At 27.5% G+C, this 24,238-nt stretch overlaps 8 protein-coding genes across 8 annotated transcripts; 5 read left to right on the forward strand and 3 right to left on the reverse strand.

The window, feature by feature from the left end:
* Positions 1-2,600: 2,600 nt before the first annotated feature.
* BN7_2435 (Siderophore iron transporter) lies at positions 2,601-4,436 on the forward strand (the record flags this gene model as incomplete). The annotated part of the gene is made up of 1 exon (XM_011276909.1): positions 2,601-4,436. One exon carries the CDS (start codon positions 2,601-2,603, stop codon positions 4,434-4,436), a length of 1,836 nt encoding a protein of 611 aa, XP_011275211.1.
* An 810-nt stretch (positions 4,437-5,246) lies between these two features.
* Positions 5,247-7,358, forward strand: HSP82 (Hsp90 family chaperone HSP82; the record flags this gene model as incomplete). Its single annotated transcript, XM_011276910.1, has 1 exon — positions 5,247-7,358. The coding sequence occupies one exon, from the start codon at positions 5,247-5,249 to the stop codon at positions 7,356-7,358; it is 2,112 nt and encodes a 703-aa protein (XP_011275212.1).
* An 843-nt stretch (positions 7,359-8,201) lies between these two features.
* On the forward strand, positions 8,202-8,582 carry BN7_2437 (Tubulin-specific chaperone C; the record flags this gene model as incomplete). The annotated part of the gene is made up of 1 exon (XM_011276911.1): positions 8,202-8,582. The coding sequence occupies one exon, from the start codon at positions 8,202-8,204 to the stop codon at positions 8,580-8,582; it is 381 nt and encodes a 126-aa protein (XP_011275213.1).
* A 317-nt stretch (positions 8,583-8,899) lies between these two features.
* On the reverse strand, positions 8,900-10,630 carry BN7_2438 (Myosin-XVIIIa; the record flags this gene model as incomplete). The annotated part of the gene is made up of 1 exon (XM_011276912.1): positions 8,900-10,630. The coding sequence occupies one exon, from the start codon at positions 10,628-10,630 to the stop codon at positions 8,900-8,902; it is 1,731 nt and encodes a 576-aa protein (XP_011275214.1).
* Positions 10,631-11,081: 451 nt separating this feature from the next.
* Positions 11,082-15,788, forward strand: IQG1 (Iqg1p; the record flags this gene model as incomplete). Its single annotated transcript, XM_011276913.1, has 1 exon — positions 11,082-15,788. One exon carries the CDS (start codon positions 11,082-11,084, stop codon positions 15,786-15,788), a length of 4,707 nt encoding a protein of 1,568 aa, XP_011275215.1.
* A 131-nt stretch (positions 15,789-15,919) lies between these two features.
* On the reverse strand, positions 15,920-17,092 carry BN7_2440 (uncharacterized protein; the record flags this gene model as incomplete). Its single annotated transcript, XM_011276914.1, has 1 exon — positions 15,920-17,092. One exon carries the CDS (start codon positions 17,090-17,092, stop codon positions 15,920-15,922), a length of 1,173 nt encoding a protein of 390 aa, XP_011275216.1.
* A 240-nt stretch (positions 17,093-17,332) lies between these two features.
* BN7_2441 (uncharacterized protein) lies at positions 17,333-19,231 on the reverse strand (the record flags this gene model as incomplete). The annotated part of the gene is made up of 1 exon (XM_011276915.1): positions 17,333-19,231. One exon carries the CDS (start codon positions 19,229-19,231, stop codon positions 17,333-17,335), a length of 1,899 nt encoding a protein of 632 aa, XP_011275217.1.
* Positions 19,232-21,995: 2,764 nt separating this feature from the next.
* Positions 21,996-24,092, forward strand: BN7_2442 (uncharacterized protein; the record flags this gene model as incomplete). The annotated part of the gene is made up of 1 exon (XM_011276916.1): positions 21,996-24,092. The coding sequence occupies one exon, from the start codon at positions 21,996-21,998 to the stop codon at positions 24,090-24,092; it is 2,097 nt and encodes a 698-aa protein (XP_011275218.1).
* Between the last annotated feature and the right edge of the window lie 146 nt (positions 24,093-24,238).

Genomic DNA, 24,238 nt, shown 5'->3' on the forward strand with positions numbered 1-24,238 from the left:
TATTGAAAACAGCACGTATGGATTAAAGAATAACTTTCAATATAATTTTAATCAATCTGATGGGTCTCAAATTTTCAGAAGCTGCATTATATTTTATAGCTATAATAACGTTACTAAAATACCAACATGTCATATTTAAACAAATTGTCCGTTAAAACATCTAAAATAAAAGCAACAACTCAAAGAATTTTATTTTCATATCCAAATCTTATGGTTCGCGGGGGACGCCAACAGTCAAATTTCTACCCAGGGCAGTTTCGCAGAAATCAACTAAAAGTTCGAAAGGGACAAGTACTTCTAATGATGAATATTTAAAATAATGATGGCTATAAAATACATATACAAAGATCTTTAAAATATTTTATTAAATAAACTTTATATGAAAATTTATCACTTAAATATCTTTGTTTGTCCCCTATACCCAAAAACTCATACTTTTTAGACCTTTCCCTTCTATGTGGAAATTTGAGAAAATGTGTATGCTTATGAAGGCATTACCGTAGTCCAATCAGGATGAAAGTTGTATGATCGTGTTCCTGAGGTACAGTTTGCTTATAATGGAATCATTTATAAAGTACTCTTTCAATCTGATTTGGCGGTGATATTCCAATAGTATTTCCCTATATATAAACTGATAGCTGACGTAATTCATCTTTTTTAAATGATCAAACTACCATACTAGAAAAATATTCCATTTTAATCTTTAGGTATAAATGGTAACGTCGAAGTTATACAATTATTTGCTATCAAACTAATCATATTGATTGTTTGTTAGATAGGTATAGCAGTTCTTTGGTATCAAGGTCCTTTTTGTGAATGATCATATAGAAATTTCGAGACGTTGTGATTCAATAGGATTGATTATAAAGTATATCAAAATGTTAAGATACATGGATGATCAAACTTTTCTGATGCTTAAATGTGAACAAATCATGCTCAATATGATCTAGGTAGATGATTAAACCTCACTGTATGTGAATATTTGACCATCGTCTTCTGGTTTATTATAAAATTGGCTTTATAGGGAGTAACTTTCTTAAAGCAGTCTAAATTTATAATTATTATGATAATATCAATCAATATATTATAACTCATGATGAAATTTGTGCTTTTATATAGCCAAATGTTTTATATATGATAAAATATAAGCTATTCACGTCTACTATTAGTGATGTTATTTCAATGAATTATAATCCATGTTTAGATCAGTTACATTTTGGTTCGGTTTTGTATAGTAACCCATTCCACACAAGGATAGGTCTATGGGTGGTACGATGATACATTACGATAACTGTGGGTAAAGGCTCTTTTGATGATTAATAATTTATTTTTAATTTTTGAAGAACCTGAGCTTTTGATTTCAATAGTATAGTGAATTACTTGGTATATTTCCAATTGAATAATTTTTTGAATAGAAACTGTTACCAATAACTATACAACCTGGATCCCTTGCTTCTATATGTACAAAATATATGGGTATTATAGCCTATGTCTATGTTTGTCCCATGAGACGTTAATTTTACTCAAAATATGTTTCAAGACTATAGCTGGTGATTTTGAAAATATATCCGGCATCTGAAGCTCATGATCATTATATATCCACATAAAGTGGTATGGTATAACGTATAGTCACCCCATAATACAAGCATATATATCATAAAACCTAATTCTATATGTCTATAGATATGAACATATTAATTAGGCCGTTGAAAGGCTGATTCGATGATTTTATTCAATTCTAAAGGCCATCGGCATAACGGTATAACATGTACATTGTACATTGCCCTTTAATCTCAGACTAAGATACGAAATACATAAGTTTCCTGCAACTCAACCAATTACAACGTTTGAAACAGAATTTCAATATGGTATAGCGTATAATCCCGCCCATACAAAAACCAACTTCTCAAGTTGATATTATAATTAATATTCTTTGAGTGTTTATGCTTAATTTGAAGTTTTTTGAACGGCCCTGCAAAAGAAAACCCGCCCAGGAAATTTAAATTTGGTGATCATCAAAAATTTGTGAAAAAATACGACGAAAACACCCAAATTTGGGGAAGAAGAACCATGTTTACATATGAATTGACTAGTTATGTGATATGTTATCGAGTATTAATGATGTTTTAATTCTATTCTATGGATATATTCAAATAACTATGTGAAACCCGCTTTTTTTTATGATGGTTCCCTGATGTTCTATTATAACCCCGTCCAACGGCTGTTCTAGAAATGGATAAGCATTAAGCATAAATATTTGATTGAAATCTGGCACAACATAAGCACTGAGTCAGCGGTAATGCAAGTTTTATTAAAATATTCCCAGATTGTTTGATGATTTACGGCTATTCATGAATTTATGCTTAATTTTTATTACCATTTATGAGTATTATTACCATTTTTGCATTATGGATATAACCATGATTTGTTGAGAATATGCTTGGAATACCTGTGTGCAAAGTTTCTTATTCTATGCAAACCTTAATGGGGGCCGTTTGAGTTAAGTATTTAAACTATAAAAACGGTTCTTTATCCTGATTATTATTTCAAGCTTTAAATTTATCTAATCTCATCAATCAGTTCAAATATAGATCAACATCATGACTGATAAATATGTTAATGATCATGTCATTAATGATTTAGAAACCAATTCAAAACATTCAGATGATCATGAAGAACCAATAATTTCAAAAGCTTTACCTTCAGAAGTTTCTACAAAAAAGCAAAAAACAAGAGGTGTTTTAAAAATTGAAGCTTATTCAAAATATTATCAACATCCTTTTTATAAATTATTATTATTTTTTTCAGTTTTCTTAATTGCTTATACTTATGGTTTAGATTCATCGGTTCGTTCTGTTAATTTAGCTTATGCTCAATCTTCATACTCTACACATTCTTTATTATCAACAGTTAATTGTATCCAAGCAGTCATTGCTGCAGCTGGTCAATTAGCATTTGCAAGAATTAGTGATGTTTTCGGTAGATTAACTTTAATCTTTATCGTTGTTATATTTTATGTTATGGGTACTATAATCGAATCACAAGCAACAAATGTTCAAAAATTTGCAGCAGGTGCAGTTTTTTATTCTTTGGGTTTAACTTCATTATCATTAATGCTTGAAGTTATTACATCTGATTTTTCAAATTTAAATTGGAGGGTTGTAGCAAGTTTTGTTGTTGCATCACCTTTTATTATTAATACTTGGGTTTCTGGTAATGTTCAAACTGCAGTTGGTGGTATGAATTGGAAATTTGGTATTGGTATGTGGGCTTTCATTTTACCATTGGCTTGTATCCCGTTAGTATTATGTATGTTACATATGCAATATTTAGCTAGAAAAAATGGTGATTTAGCCAAGATTAAACAAGAAACAAAAGCTCAATGGGAAGATGCTGGTTGGAAAAAATTTCTTATTGAAACTTTTTTTTGGGATTTAGATCTTGTTGGATTAATTTTAACAATTTTAACATTTGGTTTAATCTTAGTTCCTTTCACATTAGGTGGTGGATTAAAATCTGAATGGAAACATGCTAAAATTATTGTACCAGAAGTTTTAGGTTGGTGTTTAGCATTACCATTATTTATCTTATGGGAATCGAAATATGCTAGAGTACCAATTTTCCCAGGTTATTTATTCAAAGATCGTGGTATTTTTGCAGCTTTAGCAATGGCTGTTTTAATTAATTTTATTTGGTATCAACAAGGTGATTATATGTATACTGTTTTAGTTGTTGCAAATAATGAATCAGTTAAATCAGCAACAAGAATTGTTCAATTATATTCATTCACTTCAGTTATCGTTGGGTTTGTTGTTGGTGTTTTAATTTCATATGTTCGTTACTTGAAAATGTTTATTCTTTTCGGTTCATCAATGTGGTTATTAGCTATGGGTTTATTAATTAAATTTAGAGGTGGTGATGATATTTCACATTCTGGTATTATTGGATCATTATGTCTTTTGGGGTTTGCAGCTGGGTTATCAACTTATACAGTTCAATGTTCAATTCAAACATGTGTTAATCATCAACATATGGCTGGTGTTCTTGCAACATATTTAGCTTCATATAGTATTGGTACAAGTGTTGGATCAGCAGTTTCAGGTGGTCTTTGGACAAATATTTTACCAAATGAATTGAGTAAAAGATTAGATGATCCAGAATTAGTTGCATTAGCTTATGGTTCACCTTTTACATTCATTGCAACTTATACATGGGATACAGTGGAAAGACAAGCTGTTGTTTTAGCTTATAGACATATTCAAAAAATCTTGTGTATTGTTGGGACATGTTTTTGTATATTATTAATTTTCTTTGCATTGTTATTAAGAGATCATAAATTAACTAGTGTTGTTGCAATTGAAGATGTTGAATTAAGTGATAAGGAAAAAAGTGATGATGAATCCATTTTAGGATGGTTTAAAAGATTTAGAAAGTGATTAACCTAGCTGGTTGTTGTATATATAAAAGAATGACGTACACGCGTTAAAGATTTAATAATTAATGTTTTTGAAGTTCTACAAATAATGTGGTGTAAAAGAAAAAGATGTAATTGTATATTGAGTGGAATGGTCACTATCTGTAAAGACCATGAACACACATCCACCTTAATATACCAGTATAATATTGTACTTATTAATAAAACGCTGTGTGCATTCAAACTAAATCAAACCAACATCAGCATTGTAAATCTGTATCATTGTCATATCAAGTATTGAGATTTTAACGCAAAATCAATTGCCATCCAACAGGTTATGAGCCATAAGAGGGAGAATTTGGTGTTACTTTTAAATCAAATTAGAGATTAAAAGCTTCCAAAAGGACAAATATCTTTCAATTTATATATGAATTATATGTGGATACAAAGATTTGACGTATAAAGGGTAACTGCTTATGTAATGGTAAGTCTATGGAAATAAAATATAATAGATTGGAATTACACAGAATGAGCTAGAATTTCTGAGAAAAAGATGTATGCTTCTTCTTTTCCAGAGTATTCCAATTCCCCCTAGCCACTGTCAAGTAATATCACACCACTTTACCACCAATAAGATCCTTCTTCCTTCTTTTCCCACTTTGATTCTTCCTGATAGAATGTTCTAGAGAATTTCGCGAGTGTAAAAAAATCGTTGATGCGAAAAAAACCAAATTTTATAAATTCAACAAAACGTCCACTTTTGCCATCCATTTGAATTTGATCTTTTAGAGGACAATCACAGTTCATTCAAAGTCAAATATTACTATACACAATGTCTAAAGCTGAATCATTCGAGTTCCAAGCGGAGATCACTCAATTGATGAGTTTGATCATCAACACCGTTTATTCAAACAAGGAAATCTTTTTAAGAGAATTGATTTCAAATGCTTCTGATGCTATTGATAAAATTAGATATCAATCTTTATCTGATAAATCTCAATTAGAAACTGAACCTGAATTATTCATCAGAATTACTCCAAAACCAGAACAAAAAGTTTTGGAAATTAGAGATACTGGTATTGGTATGACTAAAGAAGATTTAGTTAACAACTTGGGTACCATTGCTAAATCTGGTACTAAATCATTTATGGAAGCTTTAAGTGCTGGTGCTGATGTTTCTATGATTGGTCAATTCGGTGTTGGTTTCTACTCTTTATTCTTGGTTGCTGATAGAGTTCAAGTTATTTCTAAAAACAATGCTGATGAACAATACATTTGGGAATCAAACGCTGGTGGTAAATTCACTGTTACTTTAGATGAAACTAATGAAAGAATTAACCGTGGTACCATCTTGAGATTATTCTTGAAAGAAGATCAATTAGAATATTTGGAAGAAAAAAGAATTAAAGAAGTTATTAAACGTCATTCTGAATTCGTTTCTTATCCAATTCAATTATTAGTTACTAAAGAAGTTGAAAAAGATGCTCCAGAAACTGAAGAAAAAAAAGATGAAGAATCTGATGATAAAAAACCAAAATTAGAAGAAGTTGATGAAGAATCTGATGAAAAAAAGGAAAAAGAAACTAAAAAAATTAAAGAACAAGTTGAAGAATTAGAAGAATTAAACAAAACTAAACCATTATGGACTAGAAACCCAAGTGATGTTACTCAAGAAGAATACAATGCTTTCTACAAATCAATCTCAAATGATTGGGAAGATCCATTAGCTGTTAAACATTTCTCTGTTGAAGGTCAATTAGAATTCAAAGCCATCTTATTTATTCCAAAAAGAGCTCCATTTGATTTATTCGAATCTAAAAAGAAGAAGAACAACATCAAATTATACGTTCGTCGTGTTTTCATTACTGATGAAGCTGAAGAATTAATCCCAGAATGGTTATCATTCGTTAAAGGTGTTGTTGATTCTGAAGATTTACCATTAAACTTATCAAGAGAAACTTTACAACAAAACAAAATCTTAAAAGTTATTAGAAAAAACATTGTTAAGAAATTAATTGAAACTTTTAATGAAATTGCTGAAGATGCTGAACAATTTGATAAATTTTACACTGCTTTCGGTAAAAACATTAAATTAGGTGTTCATGAAGATTCTCAAAACAGAAACTCTTTAGCTAAATTATTACGTTATAACTCAACTAAATCATCTGAAGAATTAACTTCATTATCTGATTATGTTACTAGAATGCAAGAACATCAAAAAAATATTTACTACATTACTGGTGAATCATTAAAAGCTGTTGAAAAATCTCCATTCTTAGATATCTTAAAAGCTAAAAACTTTGAAGTTTTATTCCTTGTTGATCCAATTGATGAATATGCATTCACTCAATTAAAAGAATTTGAAGATAAAAAATTAGTTGATATTACCAAGGATTTCGAATTAGAAGAAACTGAAGAAGAAAAAGCTCAAAGAGAAAAAGAAGAAGCTGAATTTGAAAACTTGGCTAAAGCTTTGAAAGAAATTTTGGGTGAACAAGTTGAAAAAGTTGTTGTTTCTCATAAATTAGTTGATGCTCCAGCTGCTATTAGAACTGCTCAATTTGGTTGGTCAGCAAATATGGAAAGAATTATGAAAGCTCAAGCTTTAAGAGATACTTCAATGTCTTCATACATGTCTTCCAAAAAAATCTTTGAAATTTCACCAAAATCTTCAATTATTAAAGAATTGAAAAATAAAGTTGAATCTGATGGTGCTCAAGATCGTACTGTTAAAGATTTAACTACTTTATTATATGAAACTGCTTTATTAACTTCAGGTTTCACTTTAGAAGAACCAACTTCATTTGCTTCAAGAATCAACAGATTGATTTCATTAGGTTTAAACATTGATGAAGAAGAATCAACTGAATCTCAACCAGAAGCTTCAACTGAAGCTCCAACTGAAGAAAAAGTTGCTGAAACTGAAATGGAAGAAGTTGATTAGATTTAATTCTTTCCTACTATTAAGTTTGCTTTATATATATAAAAAATTACATTATATTACTACTACCCTGTTTTTTAATTTAATTGGATATAGTTTTTGATAAATAGCTCATTTTGATTTTAATATAGTATTATTTTCGTTTTAAAAAGAAATTGATTGTAGATTGAAAGAATATTGAAAAATTTTGTTTATATACCCGCGAATTTACTAAGTGAAAATAATACCGTACTTAGACTTCAAATTATATACCAAATCAAACAATATATCATAAATTACACCAATTGAACTTTATGATGACAGAGAAAATAGATATAAACCGGATCCATGATGATTTTAACAAAAGAGTGAAAGGTGAGTGTTTCTCAATCAACTTTAGCTCAAGATCCACAATTGACTAACCTTAATACAGAAATACAAGAATCTATAGATCAAAATGATCCAATTGAATCAAAATCAAACATTAATGAATTGAAGAAAGAAATTGAACAAGTTTCACATTTATTACCATCATATCAACAATTATCTTATACTGAGGTAAGTTAACAAAATGTTCTACACTACAGTTTTTTAATATACTAATATTATAAGCAAATAAGGACATTATTTGATAAATTTGAAAAAAAGAAAACTCCAACAAGAAGGTTTAAATTTTCTAAAAGACCTGAAAAGACTAAGAAACCCATCCCTGTTTCACCTAGTGGACCTGATTTATTACAAACTGAAGAAATATCAAGCTTAGAAAACATAAATTCCCAAATCCATAAAATAAATAACTCATCTAAACAATTCATTAAATCAATCCAGGATTCTATAATAATAATACCACAAACTGATTCAATAACAATGAAAAACATTAAGAACTCAATAATTTATATAAATTCATCAGGACCTGCTTTTTTACAAGATATTGAAAATTCAATTATTTTCGTGACTTCTCATCAATTAAGAATTCATAATACTACAGATTCAATAATTTTAACTATGGAATTATTGAATGGTATAATTGAAAATAGTTCAGGCCTAATATTCAAACCTTTGGAAGGAGATATTGAGATTAATGATTTTGATCATCCTGGATTAGGTGATAAGAGTCCAAGTTTTAAGAAATTAAGTTTTACAGAAGATGATTTAGAATTAAAGAAAGGATTGGAAGATTATGATGTTGAGAATCTAGAAAAAGCTTTACAAGATTTGGAGATGGTTATTAATAAGGCTAAAGAATGATTTACAAGTAATTATACTTTTTAATATTTGTATTGGGGTTGTGTATCCTTAATTCATTATAGTTTTTTGACCTTTAATATCGAAATGTAGTTGCAATACATACAGTTTAAGCCATCATTAAAATAATAGTTTTCCATAATCAAGGGTTATAGCTCCATATATACAATGCACTACATTTCTATATCATCTGCAAAACTTTTTATTAGCAATTTTCCAAGAATTATATAATAAAACAAAATAAAGACAAGCTGATACTAATTAGCAAAAGTTTATTTAAAACCAAAAAAAACATCAAATTCATACTTTCATATAATATATCATAGATAATCTTCTCTATATCTTGGATTTCTATATCCGCCACCACCAGCAAAACCATTATATCTTGGTTGTGGTGGTACATAACTTGATCCACCTGCAGGTCTTGGAGCTCCATAATATCCATTATTTGAACCATTTCCTGGAGGTCCATAATCATCACCTATACTTCCTCTAACACTTCCTGGATGTGGATGTGGATGTGGTTGTGGTTGTGAATGGGAATGGGAATGTGAATGTGAATGTTGAAATTGAGTTGTTTCAATTAAATCTTCATCATCAAGATTATTTTGATCTTGTTGTTTTTGAAATTCTTTTAATTGAGATTCTAATTCTTTATTTCTATTTTTTAATTTTCTTTCAGAAACTTTTAAATTTGAAATTTCAGCTTCTAATTCAATTAAATTTGATTGAAATTTTTGTGAAGAAGTTTTAAAACTTTGTATAGAAATGTCTTGGAAAATATTTGGATAAGTTTGTTTAAATTCATCAATATTTTGGAAACTTCTTGAATTTGAAGATTTATTATTTAATTCTTTATTTAATTGTTGAGTTAATTGTTCAATAGTTTCATCTTTAACATTTTGTTCAGTTTTCATTATATTAATTTCACGATCTTTTGATTCTAATTCATTAATTAATTCTTTTCTTATTTTGGATTGTTCTAATTCAACTTGTTCTTTTGTTTTCAATTCGATTTTTGAAATTTCATCTTCACGTAATTGAATTTCATAATCATAATTAACAGATAAAAATGATTTATTTAAATCAATTGGTTTTAATTCTAAAGCTTCTTTTATTGCATCAGTTGCCAATTGATGAGATAATTTCATTAAAGATTCTTTAAAAACACTTAAAGGTATAGTTTCTTTAATTTTATTATGGAAATCTTCAGTTGTTTCACTTGTTTCTAATGCATTTTCAATATTATATTTATAACCTTGTAAAAACATATTATAATCATCACATTCTGGTATATTGGAATAAATTTCAAATAACATTGCAATGTTTTTCTTTAAATCTTCAATTGGTTCATTATCATATAATAAACTATGTAAAGTAAATTTTGCAGCATGACCAGCAAAATTTTGGAAAAAAATATAATTATCATAAATTGTTTCTTCATGTTGAATTAAAAATAATTTTTCAAATCTGAAAAATAAACTTGATATTATAATTTGAGAATCTTTATAATTGAAATTTGATTCATTATTAATTTGAATTGAACGTGTAAAAGTTAATAATTGAACAATATTTGTTAAAACTCTTGTAACTCTTTCTTTTTTAGTTTCAGAACGACCTAATGGAACAATTTCATGATCATGAATGAAATAAAAAGAAGGTTTTAAATATGATAAAAATGAATAAAAGGCAAAATAATTAAAATCAAATTCAGATTCAATTTCAGTGGGTAGATCTTCAAGATCATATAAAGTGAAATCTTTATCAATATATTCAATTGGAGCAGGAGTTTCACGTTTTTCTTCACCATAATCCATTAATTCTTCACCATTTTGTAATTGATTAGTTGATTCAATTTTTTGATATTTTGGTGGAGTTGAAGTTAAGAATTTTGTTAAGAAATAAGATATTCTTAATAAATCATCTAATCTATTTCCTAATTTGTTATAGTATTCATCATTTTTGAAATGTTCCAAGTATTTATCAGAATGGTTTAATTCAAAATTGACTTTTGAAGCTCTATTTGTAAGTGTCTGTATAAGAGTTTCCATGATCTATGTATACCCTTTAACAACAATATCCAACCAAAAGAAAAGCAGCTTATCCAACGCAATTGAGCACCCAGTCCAGTCCAGTCCAGCAGTGTCCAGCCTAGCAGTATCTTTCCAGCAGCACTCCCTACCAATCAGTCTCAGCAGCCTCAATCAGCGTGTTGTTTTGACTCTTTTGATCTTTTTGATTCCAATGTTTCTCCCTAACATTTTAAATTTCGCCATTAAAAAAATCAAAAACAAACTCTCTGATTACGTCATCTTCGACTAATCATATTTCCTTCGCGAATTCTTTTGTTTACTTTTCAAAATCAAAACAAAGAAAAATGTCAATAAAGAAATTGTGAAATTGTGAAATTCTACTGCTTTTTCACTTCAATTTGGCTTGTTATTCTGGTTTAGAGATCTAGAAGAAGGTGTTGAAGCTGCTGCTGGTATTATTCAAGAGGTCATGTCCAGCTCGCCGCCAAAGAAACACGTCGCGTCGCGGTATCTGGAGACCATTGGTGGTCCATTACAGCCATCGGTTAAGCTGAATGCTCAAGTTTCACCAATGGGTCCAAAGACCCCGTCTAAATCTACAAACTCTGAACAGAGCTACAAGGAACAATTATCACCAGTGAAGAGACTGGTTTTTGAAAGAGAACAAAGAAATAATGGTGCTGATTCAGGTCCCGTTGCTGCTAATGCTAATGCTAATGCTAATGCTATTCCTGTTACGCCAAATACTCAAAGAATTCAACAATCCATGGCTAACTTGAAATTGGATAGTCCTTCACCTTTGAAAAGAACTACATTCAAGCCAGTGGAAAGTAAACCAAGTGCTGTATCGGCTCCTGTATCTGGTAAAGAGAAAAAAGGTTATGATTATCTGTGTAGAATTGGTGAAGCTAAGGAATGGATTGAAAAATGTATTGGTGAAGAAATCCCATCTGCATCTCAACTGGCAACAGATGCTTTGAGAGATGGTGTTATATTAGCTAAACTAGTCAAATCTTTTAAACCGGAATTGGTTAGAAGAATAACTCCTTCAGGTACAAGATTACAATTTAAACATACTGAAAATATTAATGTTTTTTTCCATTTCTTAGATTTTGTTAGAATGCCTGATTTATTCAGATTTGAATTAACTGATCTTTATGATAAAAAAAACATACCAAGAGTTATATTTTGTATTCATGCTTTAAGTTTTATGTTATCTCAAGATTCTCAAGCTCCTTTAATTGAAAAATTAGATGAAAAAAAATTAAATTTTACTGATGAAGATATTCAAAAATCAAACCATAGTTTATCTGGTGTTAATTTACCAAATTTTGATTCAATGAATAAACAATTTGGTCGTGAAATTCCAAAATCTCCTAAAAAATTATCAATTCCTTCATTAAAGGAAGCAGCTTTAGAACAAGAACCATTATCATTAAATACAACAACTACAAGAGAACTACCTTCACCACCTCCAAGATCACCAAAATCTCCTTCAAAATTAATGAGTAAATTTTCTGATAATCCATTTTTAGAATCTGATAATAATCCAGATTGGAAACCTCCAACTTTTGGTTTGAAAAAATTTAATTCAAATCCTAAACCAATTGAAATTGAAACTAAACCAATTGATATCCCTAAACAAAAAACTGTTCAACCTGAACCTGAATTAGAAAATGAACCTGATTTTGAAAATTCATTAAGAAGTGGTTATAATTTATCACCAACTAAAACTCAAAAAATGTCAGAATTTGATTATTTACAAACAATAATTAAATTTCAATCAATTTCAAGAGGTTCTATTTTCAGATATAGTATGTTTGTTGATCGTATTATGCTTAGATCAATGACTGAAGAAATTGTGGAATTACAATCTTTAATAAGAAGAAGTATTATTAAGAAACGTTATTTTAAAGATACTTCATCAATTGTTAATTATGTACCAGATATTATTAATTTACAATCAACAATTAGAACTAAATTACAAAAAAGAAGAATTTCAAGTGTTACAAATGCACAACCAGATTCTAAAACAATTGAATTACAAAGTCTTTGTCGTGGTAAAAAAATTAGAGATCATGTTTTGGAAATTAAAATGTCATTATTGAAAAATGAATTTAATATAATTGATATTCAATCAGCTTCTAGAAAGAAAATTTCGCGTGATAAATTTGAAAAATCACAATTATCTAAAGACTATATTATTAAATTCCAATCACAAGCACGTCGTGTATTATATACCAAAAAAATTAAAACTGCAGTTAGTGAAGCTCATTCTTCAGAAGATGTTTTATTAATTTTACAATCTGTTATTCGTGCAAATACTATAAGACGTCAAGTTGATGAAAAATTTACCGTTTTGGGAGATTTCACACCAACTTTAATTGAATTACAATCAATTATAAGAGGTGGATTTGGTAGAAATAAATTAAATAATATTTTAGATATTATTGATTATGAAGAATTAAATCTACAAAAATTAGTTGCAATTGGTAAAGGTAAAATTTTGAGAAAACAAATGATTCAAGATAAACAAAATTTAAAATATTTAACACATTCAGTGATTTGTGTTCAATCAACAGTACGTGGTGTTTTATCAAGATATGGATTTGATTTATTTTTAGATACCTTAGATTCTTATGCTGAAGAAACAACAGGTTTACAAGCTTCAATCCGTGGTTATTTACATAGAAGAGCTAAAAATGAAGTTATGGAATATTATAAACAACATTTACCTTCAATTATTAAAATTCAAAGTTTTATAAGAGGGAAATATTTAGGTAATGCTTATAAATCTTTAATTTCAATGGAAAATCCTCCATTATCAGTGATTAAAAAATTTGCTCATTTATTAAATAATAGTGATGTTGATTTTGAAGAAGAAGTTAATTTAACAAGAATTAAAGAATCTATTAATGAAAAAACTGCATCAAACGAATCATTAGAAAAACATATTGGTCAATTAGATTTGAAAATTGCCTTATTACAAAAAAATAAAATTACTTTAGATGAATTATTATTACAAAAAAATACAGATTTATCTTCAAATTCAAATCAACATCATTCAACTATTGATGTTAGTTCATTAAATAGAAAAGCTAAAACAAGAATGGAATTATATGAGAAATTTTTCTATCTTTTACAAACTCAACCACTTTATTTAACAAGATTGATTCATAATGATTATCGTGGTGTTGATGTTGCATTGAAAATTTTTAATAATTTAAGATCTGAAGAATTACCAACAAGAGAAGAATATTTATTCATAAGTTTAATTGATTCTTGTATTAAAGATTCTATTTCAAAATCAAATGCAATTGATTCATTACAAAAAACTGATTCTTCATCAGGTTGGCAAAGATTATTAAATACTTTTAATGAAACTCAAAGAAAACCATTAATTGATTTATTTGGTGAAATGATTGAAAATATAATGAGTGATTCACAATTAAACATTGAAAGTGATCCGGTCATTATTTATAAATATGTTCAAAATACACCAAGACCAATTTCTGTTGATAAGGCAATTGAAGATCCTGAAACAAAAGCTGAATTCATTGCAAATTTACAACATTTAAGAGAATTTGGCTCACAAATTTTCAGGGTTTTAAGTGATGAATTTGATAAGTTGCCAATTCATATTAGAGTTTTAGGTAATATTGCTTATAAGGCATCTTTGAAAAAATATCCAAATCATGTTGAACAAGAACATTTAGCTAATGCAGGACATGTTATTATTAAAGGTTTTGTTAGTTCAATTTTTGAATCACCAGATTTTTTCAAAATTAAACCAATTAATATTTCACAAAATTACAAGAAAAATTTGAATGCAATTATAAAATTAATTTCACAATTATTCACAATGAAACCATTTGGTTCAGAAGACATTTATTTACAACCATTAAATAAATTTATAAATTCCTCGGTTGATGGTGTTCGTTCTTTAATTAAAAGTATTATTGATGTTGGTGAAATTGATACTGTTTATAATATGACAGTTTATGATGATATGACTGCACGTAATAGACCAAAATTAACTTTAAGAATTTCAGATATGTTATCAATTGATGAATTAATTAAACAAGAAATCCAAATTGTTGCACCATATAAAGATGATACATTAAGAGAAATCATTCATGATTTGAAATCAAATAATGCAAGAGATATTTCTAAAATTAGTGGATTTTATACATTAAGTTTAAATCCATCAAGTATAAAATCAAGTCCTGAAGAAACTAAAATCAAAGCATTATTTATGCAAGCTAAAAGATGTGTTTTATATATGATTCAAGTTCAACAAGATCAAAATGATTTATTTGAATTACTTAGATCTAAGATTGATAATATTCATGAAATTAAATTTAGACAAATTATTAATAATGAAAAACAAAATATTCAAATGAATAGAGTTAGTGAATATGTTAATGATGGTCAAGGATTCCTTGGTGATTTAAGTAACGTTACATATCATAAATTAAAACAATTATCATTAGAAAGAATTTTAGAATTAGAATCAATGGGTAAAGTTACAAGAAATAATTCATTTCAAATTTTAATTAATGAAATTGCATATGATATTAAAACAAAATATGATCAAAGAATTTCACGTAAAAAGCAATTATCAATTGCAGAAAATACATTAATTAGATTAGATGAAAAAGAGAAATTTTTACAAGATCAATTAAATGCATATAATTCACATATTGATAAATCAATGGAAGAATTACAATCAAGACCAACTAAAACTAAAAGAATATTACCATTTACAAAACAATTTTTCTATGAACGAGAATTGAAAAAAACTGGTAAATTACCAAAATTTGGTGCATATAAATATTCATCTAAAAGATTATATGAAAAAGGTATATTAGTTGAATTACGTGGATTAGATCAAAATTTAGGATCATCAGGTACATCATTTTTTGGAGGTTTTAATTTCCCCAAAATTGATTTCATGTTTAATTGTGATAAAGCTGGAATTTTTACAATATCAAGTAAAAGTGGTACATTAGCAGTTAATGGATCATTAGCCACGCTAACAATAGATGAATTATTAGAATATCAATTTGAAAATAATCCATCAATTTCATTATTTGATGGTATGGTTAAATTTGATACAAATTGTTTAATTAATTTTATTTTCAAGAAATTTTATCATTATAGTGAAGGAAATTAAATCATTTTCCAATATATACAAATACCCAATTTAACATTCATTTTACAATTATTTTTTGACAATTATATTAATATATTACACTGTTTATTAATAATTAAGGACCTTTTATTAAATTGTTAACATGTAGATGTTTATGCACCTTGATGATTATTTATAACAGCTTCAGCAACAGCAGTTAAATCATCATGATTATAAAAATTCGTTCCAACATTTCTTCTTTCATTCATTAAATCATCTTGATGGTTCCCATGACTTGTTTCATTGACATTAATTTGATCATCACTTTCACTTCCATCTTCTCCTTCATCTTCACCTCCTTCACTTTCATTATCATCTCCTTCACCTTTATAATCCTCCATTTGGATAGTTTTTTTAGCATAATCTAAAATCCATTGATCTCTATTAGCTAAATCAAATAAAGATATATTTGTTAAAGAATCTTCTGCACATTTTCTAATTTCTTTTAACCATAATTGTTCTTTAGATAATTCAGATAAAGTTAACCAATTTTCCGAAGCTAAATGAACTTTTTCCATTAAATCATCATAAATTGTTGAGTTTAATTCAATTGATTCATTTGATAAATTTTCATTATTCAAGAATTTTACATTTAAAAATTCACAAAGAATTCTATAAGTTTCTAAAGTTGGTGGTTCTTGAGGCCATTGAATTGGTGGTAAGAAATAAAGTACTAATCTAGGGAAACTTGGTAAACTTTGATTATCAAATGATGATAATTTAGGTTTATTTAAATTTAATAAAAATTTATTTATACCAATTTTTTTACCTTTCTGTAAACGATCTCTAATTTTTCTTTTAAATTTTGATCTTTCCTTAACATCTAATCTTGAATTATATTTTTTAGCTCTAATTTTCCTTCTTTCACGTATTTTAACTAAATCACCACGTCTTTTAACATCAGATCTTAATTTATTAATTAAATCTAATGGATGTCCATCACTACCTTTTTTCAAATCAAGATGACGACCCATTGAACCCGGATGAGAAAAAGTTCTTTGACAAAATGGACACATTTTTTTAGGATCTGAACCTGGTGGTAATGGAGGGATCAATTGATTTATATCATCATCATCATCATTATTCTCATTATTATTCTGTACTGTATCATTATTATTATCATTATTCTGTGTATCTTTATTATAATCATTTGCAATTGAAGGATCAATATAATTTTGATTAATTGAATTTAGATCATCATTCAAGACATCTAGATTCCTAATGATATAATTATTTAAATTATTATTTGAATTTTGATTATCATTATTGATATTAGATGATGACATAGTACTAGTATAAAAGTTTAAATTGTGTCAAAACAAAGCGTACTTTACGGTTTTGATATTTATGCTTTAATTTGAAATTATTTTTGAAATTTTGTACGGTATTTTAAAATTTTAAAAAACCGTTTCGCGGTGATTACGTAAAACATATAATCATTAAAATTTTATTTCATTAAAAGCTATTCACAATTATTTTATACTGGTATTATTTATATTGGTTTGTTTATATTTGTTTGCATTTGATTATTCTGGAAGATTCAAGTCACCACGTTGTACCGGAGAAGTTCTAGTTGATTCTGGAATATGTCTTTGACTCACTTCATAATCCATTTCATGTTCTAAATCATGATTTTCAAAAAATTCACGTTGTTCTAATACAAATATTCTTGCAACAATGAATTTCTTAACAATTATTAATTCCTCAGTAGTAAATAATGAAGATAATTTATTATTTGGATGATTTATATCATATTGAATCAAACGACGATTTGTTTCAGATTCACATTGTTTTAATCTAAAACTTTTCCTAAATAATTCAACTTCATCTTCCATTTCAGGATGATTTGCTAAATTCCCATCAAAATTGAATACTGTATTGATCATTTCATCTTCAGCATCAAAATTAAATTGGAAATCTGAATTAGTTTCCATTAATTCGAAAGGGATATCATGAATTGTAATATTTCTTTGTTGTCTTGGTTCTTGTTCCTCTTCTGATTCTTCTTCTTCTCCCTCTGATTCTTCTTCTGATTCTTCCTCTTCATCCTCTTCCTCTTCATCCTCTTCTGCTTCTTCTTCATGTTCCACAACACCTAACCCAGATAAAAATTTAACTTCTTTATAAGCAATAAATAAATTATAAAAATCTTTAATCAAAACTAAACTCAAACTAATCAATAAATTAGATAAATAAGTAGCATCATCCGGGGTTCCCCCACTAAAATTATTAATAAATTCATTATAACTTGGTGAAGTTTGTAATAAAATTAAAGAAATTTTAGAACTTATTAATGGCCAAATTATTGTGGTTAAAATCTTTAATGATATGGATTTTTGTTTTTGGAAAACTTGAGAATAATCTCTTGTCAAAATTGATTTAAGATCTCTTATTCTTTTTTTCTGGATTATTGATCTTTCTTTTGGTGATGAACCAAATATTTTATTATATAATTTTTGAATAAAATTTAAATTCTGGGTTGCAGGATTTGATGAGTTTTGATTTTTTAAAAATTTTAAATCTTTTAATTCATTTAATTCAGAATTTTCTTCTTCAATTTCATTTAATTCTTCTAAAGAAATTCTATCAGCTAAAAAAATTGGTTTTATAAATCTTGTCCAATTATAATAAATTTTATTAAAAGTTAAAGAAAACCCCAAATTATAAAGTCTTTTCAAAGGTTGACTTAATAATAAATATAATTTAGGATTTTTCCAATTAAGATTTTGAATTTCTTCTGGGTTTTTAAATAATAAAGTTGGATATAAAGTGGCAAAAATATCCATATAAAGATTTGAGCTTCTTAACCCCCAAAGGAAAACAGGGAATCCACCAATTAAACCTAATTGCCTACCACCAACTTCTTCATTTTTAAAAGCTTTATCAATAGATTTATTCTTAAAACCTAATAATTTAGTCAAGACACTATCAGGAGCTAACCAACTAAACATTTTCAATCCAAGAGAAACTAATATCCCCAAAGCGGTAACAGAAACGGTGAAAACACCAGCGGATCCCAATATAGCTAAAGTACCAGTCTTGGAAAAATCACTTAATCCAGCTTTTATTAATCCATGTAAACTTAAGATTTTACTTGGTTTCATAAACAAAATTAATGGAGTTGAACATTGAGGACATTTAATTTGATTTTGAATAACTTGATACCTACTTGAACCTATATTCCCCAAGGGAACACCAAATCTATAACCACCTTGATTATTCCCCTGGTTTACCATATTTGTTAAATCATCTGAATCTCTCAGTTTATTAAATTCAAAATCTGATATCCAATCTATTAAACAACGTTTATGAGCTCTTAAAGAACATGGACATACTCTAATTAGTTTTTTAGAATCCCTGGAAGTAGATAATGGCGGTGAGTCTTGTGATGTCCCTAAGCATATATAACATCGTTCTTGATCCATTATGAAATGACCTAGAACCAATGAAACTAATGGTATAATATGAAACAATTCAAGTTTATTTACCTTTAATAAATATCAATTCGCGGGAAAACCATTTGCTTAGTCATCCTCGCGAATTTCTTCGTTGATTTAATTTTAATTTGATTGTTTAATTAGCACATTATCATACGTATAAATGGACCTCAGCATCAACTCCGTTATGAAATAACTTTTTATGTGAATAATGGAAATCATAGAAAGGTACTGTTACAATAAGATACTGTTGCAATACTTTTTGAAGCTAGAATCTATATAACTTTCGATTTGAATTTGGCTAATGAAAAATTTAAAATGTCTGGCTAGTACATAAATGAATTAGGATTCAAATGTGTCTTTTCTTAATCCCAATTGCAGGATTTTTTTGATTTTTTGCGTGTTTGTTTTAAACTCACGTTGTTATTCATTATACTATTGATTATAATATTTGAATAAACTTAAACATATGGATACCCAATAGTCTACTAATTCTTAACCTGAGTTGAAACTACTGGTCAAATTCATATTCATAATTTTTTCACATAAAAACAATACAAACAGATGTAGCATTTATATTACTATGCAAATGATCAATTAACGAATTCAAATGAACCAAATTAATTAAGCCTTTTTTTTGCCTTTCCTTAATTGATTTTGTTCATAATTCATTACTTAATAGTTACTGGATTATTGTCTGTGTAGCAGTTAGTTTAAGTTCTATATATTCAAAATTTTCATAATAATATCTTTCCAAATTTGACGTATATGAAGAGATCGAGAGATCAGGGGAGTGATGATATGACTCTATATACACAGATCACAATAAGGATAAATATACGGAATGACATATATTCAAGTCTCATCAACCATTCAATTGAAATCACCTTCTTCTCTCTTTGGTAGACCTCGAGATATAATTTTTAAAGTCCACCGTTTCCTTAAACAAGGACGGTTGTAAATATTCTACGTTAGCTATATATCAACTAATATCTTGTACAAGTTTGTAATTTCTGTTCAATAATGAAACCTACTAATAATAATCAAAAAGCACAATATATCATAATTCTAACTTGAGATTGTATTGTAATTTAGTTCAACAATATTCAAATTTAAAATAAGATATATCCTTCAAACGTATATAAGTTTATATAGTCACTGCATGTAATAATATCATTTTGAATATTTTCTCCATATAAAAATTATCAATCATGAATAATATCAAAATTGTGGTTCCCATATAATTATATCAAAGCAATTCAAACGTTCATTGATCGTGAATTTCAGGCAAAAATCAAGCAAACTAAAGATCACAAAATTGTTACAGCCTTTATTATAAACTTTTGTTATAAAATTGATAAAAACTATGAAATGAAGAAAAAGTTTTTGAAATTATGCGTAGTCATCTTCGCGAATTTTGAAAAAAACCTTTCCATTTTTTTACACGTATATAAAAATAATGATTTAAATAAACATGAATTTTTTTAATTCTCAAGAATAATGAAGTATTTGAGCTCATGATTTGTGATATTATATCGTTTATGTTGATCATGAGATTTCTAATTTCGCCATTTGTTAAATGAATTTGAGCTATCAGCAATAAATTGTCCCTTATAATTATAAATATTGCTGGATTTAGATTGGTTGGTAAACATAAGATGTTTTGGGAAAATGTTTGATCTGACTTTGATTTCAAATGCACTAAGTGGTCTTCCTGACCAACATGATATTATTTGCTTCTATACTATCTTTTATGAATTTTCATTTTGATCAACAGTTTGAATATTCATTACACGATATATATTACAGATAATTAGATAAACATACAATATGAATGTTCAATAATTTACTAATTCTTAGCCTGAGTTCAAATTATTGCATAATTTATACATAATTTTTTTAACATAAACAATCAATAATTAATGTAGTTAACACGAAACAATACAAATGAACTAGAAATTCAATAATTAACGTCTATCAAATTAAACCAAATTATAAGCTGAAACCTTTTTTTTTCATTTTGTTCCTTATAGACATTGAATATCATCACTAGTACACTAGTACGTACTTGAGTACGCGTAATATCTGAAGTGCACCAGTAAGCTTGATGTTAGGTTCACCGAAGAATATATATACAACGCTTTTTCTGTTCATGATAACAATATGAAAACTACTCTACTAAGAATATAAAAACACAAAATATATTATGATTCTTTAACTTGAGATTGTATTGTTCAATTCAACAATCATCAAGTTTAAAATAAAATATATACTTCAAACATATAACTTTATATATAGTTAATGTTATAATATAATAATGATATCATTAAATTTCCTTCAAGATCAAAATCTTTCAAAAATTAGATCAATCATTTCATATTATCATAATGACTCTGTTATGAAATAGAGCAGGTCAAACTTTTTGAGACCTTAAAGGTTTTCACAAGTAATCCCAGCGAACAGTACAATGCAATAATCAAACAGGAAAGATCCTTTTTTTGTTATAAACCTTTAATTAATAAACTTAGAATTAAAAAATTTACAATTTTTTTTTTTTCATAAATTTATCATCTTATTCATCACCGCGAATTGTGTGTGTAAATATTCAAGACCTATTGTCTTTGGGTGATTATGTCATGATGATGTAATCAAAGTTTATATTCTCTCAAGTTTATAAATTTACATCTATTTCTTCCAAAAGTTTAACTTATGGGTAATGTTGATGAATAAGGAATATATCCTAGTATAATAAATGTGGAATGGGTATGATCATGAAGAGAGGCTAAGATATCAAAGGATCGAAAATATCAGAAGAGAACGGGTCAAACAAGTCTGTCAAGTTAATGATCCTGTTCTCAATCTTAGTTTTGATATGATTAAAGAAGCTAATACCATTGATGGTGATTATACAAATTATGATTACACTTCTGAAGTAAGAGATATCTATGAATTATTCCAACTCTCATTTGGAGATAGACACCGTATACGTAACGGAAGCTTAAAACTCACATATGATGAAAGCATATACAATAAACTTTCATGGTTTAACATGTCAATGGCAAAACCTGAGTTATTGGCAAATCCAATATTAGATCCTAATAATTCATTCATAGAAAGTTTAATTAGTAAATCATTCGCAAATGAAAATGATCGGGAAATTTGTCGTCAGGATCCATATATTAGAGAATTCACAAATCCATCACAACCTTTAAGAAAAAATAAATTATTGGATTATCATAGAGATGTTGTCATATCAAATTGTTCTGAAATTCCTTTATACCAGATTTCTAAAGAATGTAATGAATATTCACTGCATTCTAATAAGGAGAAAGATGTTGTTGAAATTGGGGAACACATTTCATCACTTTGGTGTTATATTCGCAGCGCTAGATCTGATGTTGATAATTTCAATAGATCAAAATATTTCATTGAGAAAAACACAATCTTGAATGATAATTTCATGTCAATGAATGATAAATCTATTGAAACTCGAATTGAAGAATTAAACAGGGAAATTGATATTAATTTATCTCCATTATCAAGCTGCTATGATATATATCTGGAAATATTAAAAATTTGTGAAAAAGTTAATTTAACAATGCGTGAAGTGAACAAAAGTTTTGAATTCTTAAGCTTTTCTCCAAAAGATGTTGATCCAAGTAATTATGATCTATCCACTGAGAAGATAATTGATCCAAAATCATTTAATATAGATATTAAAGTGAGTTCTTCCAAAAAGGGAAATATCATGATGATTGAAACAACGAGGTATAAATATTTACAAAATGATTTTATTAGATTTATTAATTCCACTGTTAGGGAACAGGTTTCTTTAAAAGAATTTAAAGTTATTCGTAATTTAATTAAACAATCAGTTTTATATTGTAAACAATCAAATTCCACATTGGGTGTTATATCAAATTTATCAACAATGATTATTTTGGAATTAGATATTAATGGAAGTGAATTAATTAATTTTGATGAAGAAAAATTATTTGATCTTAAACTAAGATATAGAATGATAAATTTGGAAGATCAATACCTTACTATTAGATGGGCGTTTATTTATTTGTTTAAACAACTTGGTAAAGAAATCGATCCAAATGTTAAGGATGAACTAATGATTCAATTTCTTTGGAAGTTTCATATAAGTGATAATGAACGATTACAAGATAAAAAAGCAGTGAATGAGTCTAATAAATTTCCAAATATCATAAATGCTTCAATTGATAATTTTATAACAAAACCTTTACCCAAGATTTTCTCAAATGATATTCTCCACGAAGATTCAGAAGATGAATATAGGTATCATACTAAAGAATTAGTGGTTAAACATAGAAATGTTAAAAAGGAATTTGGTTATGAAATTGAAGGGATTCCATTAGATCAAGAAATGTTTCTAAAAGTATACGATATAAATTTACTAGTTAATAATAAATTTGAAGATGAAGTTCAATATGGTGCCTTTAGAAAAGAGGTTAAATCTCTTGAATTTATCAACAAGCATAATTCAAAATGTGAAAAAGAAGGATCAATAGATGCTATAATCAATGTACCAAAAATTTATAAACATTTTATAATAGACTTGACAGATTCCAAATCAACAGAGTTTTCTGAATTATTTGGATATGCCATATTAATGGAAAAAATTGATCATGTTGATATCAGTTTGAATCCTATAATTGAAGATACACCATATTTCCAAGATTTAGAAAGACAAGTATCAGTGATGGAGAACTCGGGAATCAAACATAATAATTTAGCAGAATTGGGGAACTTGGTTCTAGATATGGAGATGAAACCTTTCATATTAGATTGGGGGTTATCAGAGATTAATCAAGAATCTTGATATCTATATAGTTCTTTATATATCTAATCATATGACCTAGCTTTAAACTTGATCTAATTGTAATATTCCAAAGGGTGGAGCTTACAAAAACACCACCATTATAATCCTTACAACTTGCTCTATAAAATGAACCTACTTTCAAATGC

This window comes from Wickerhamomyces ciferrii, contig 00057 (genome assembly GCF_000313485.1).
Source record: "Wickerhamomyces ciferrii WGS project CAIF00000000 data, strain NRRL Y-1031 F-60-10, contig 00057, whole genome shotgun sequence".
In the NCBI taxonomy this organism is placed as follows: domain Eukaryota; kingdom Fungi; phylum Ascomycota; class Saccharomycetes; order Phaffomycetales; family Wickerhamomycetaceae; genus Hansenula; species Hansenula ciferrii.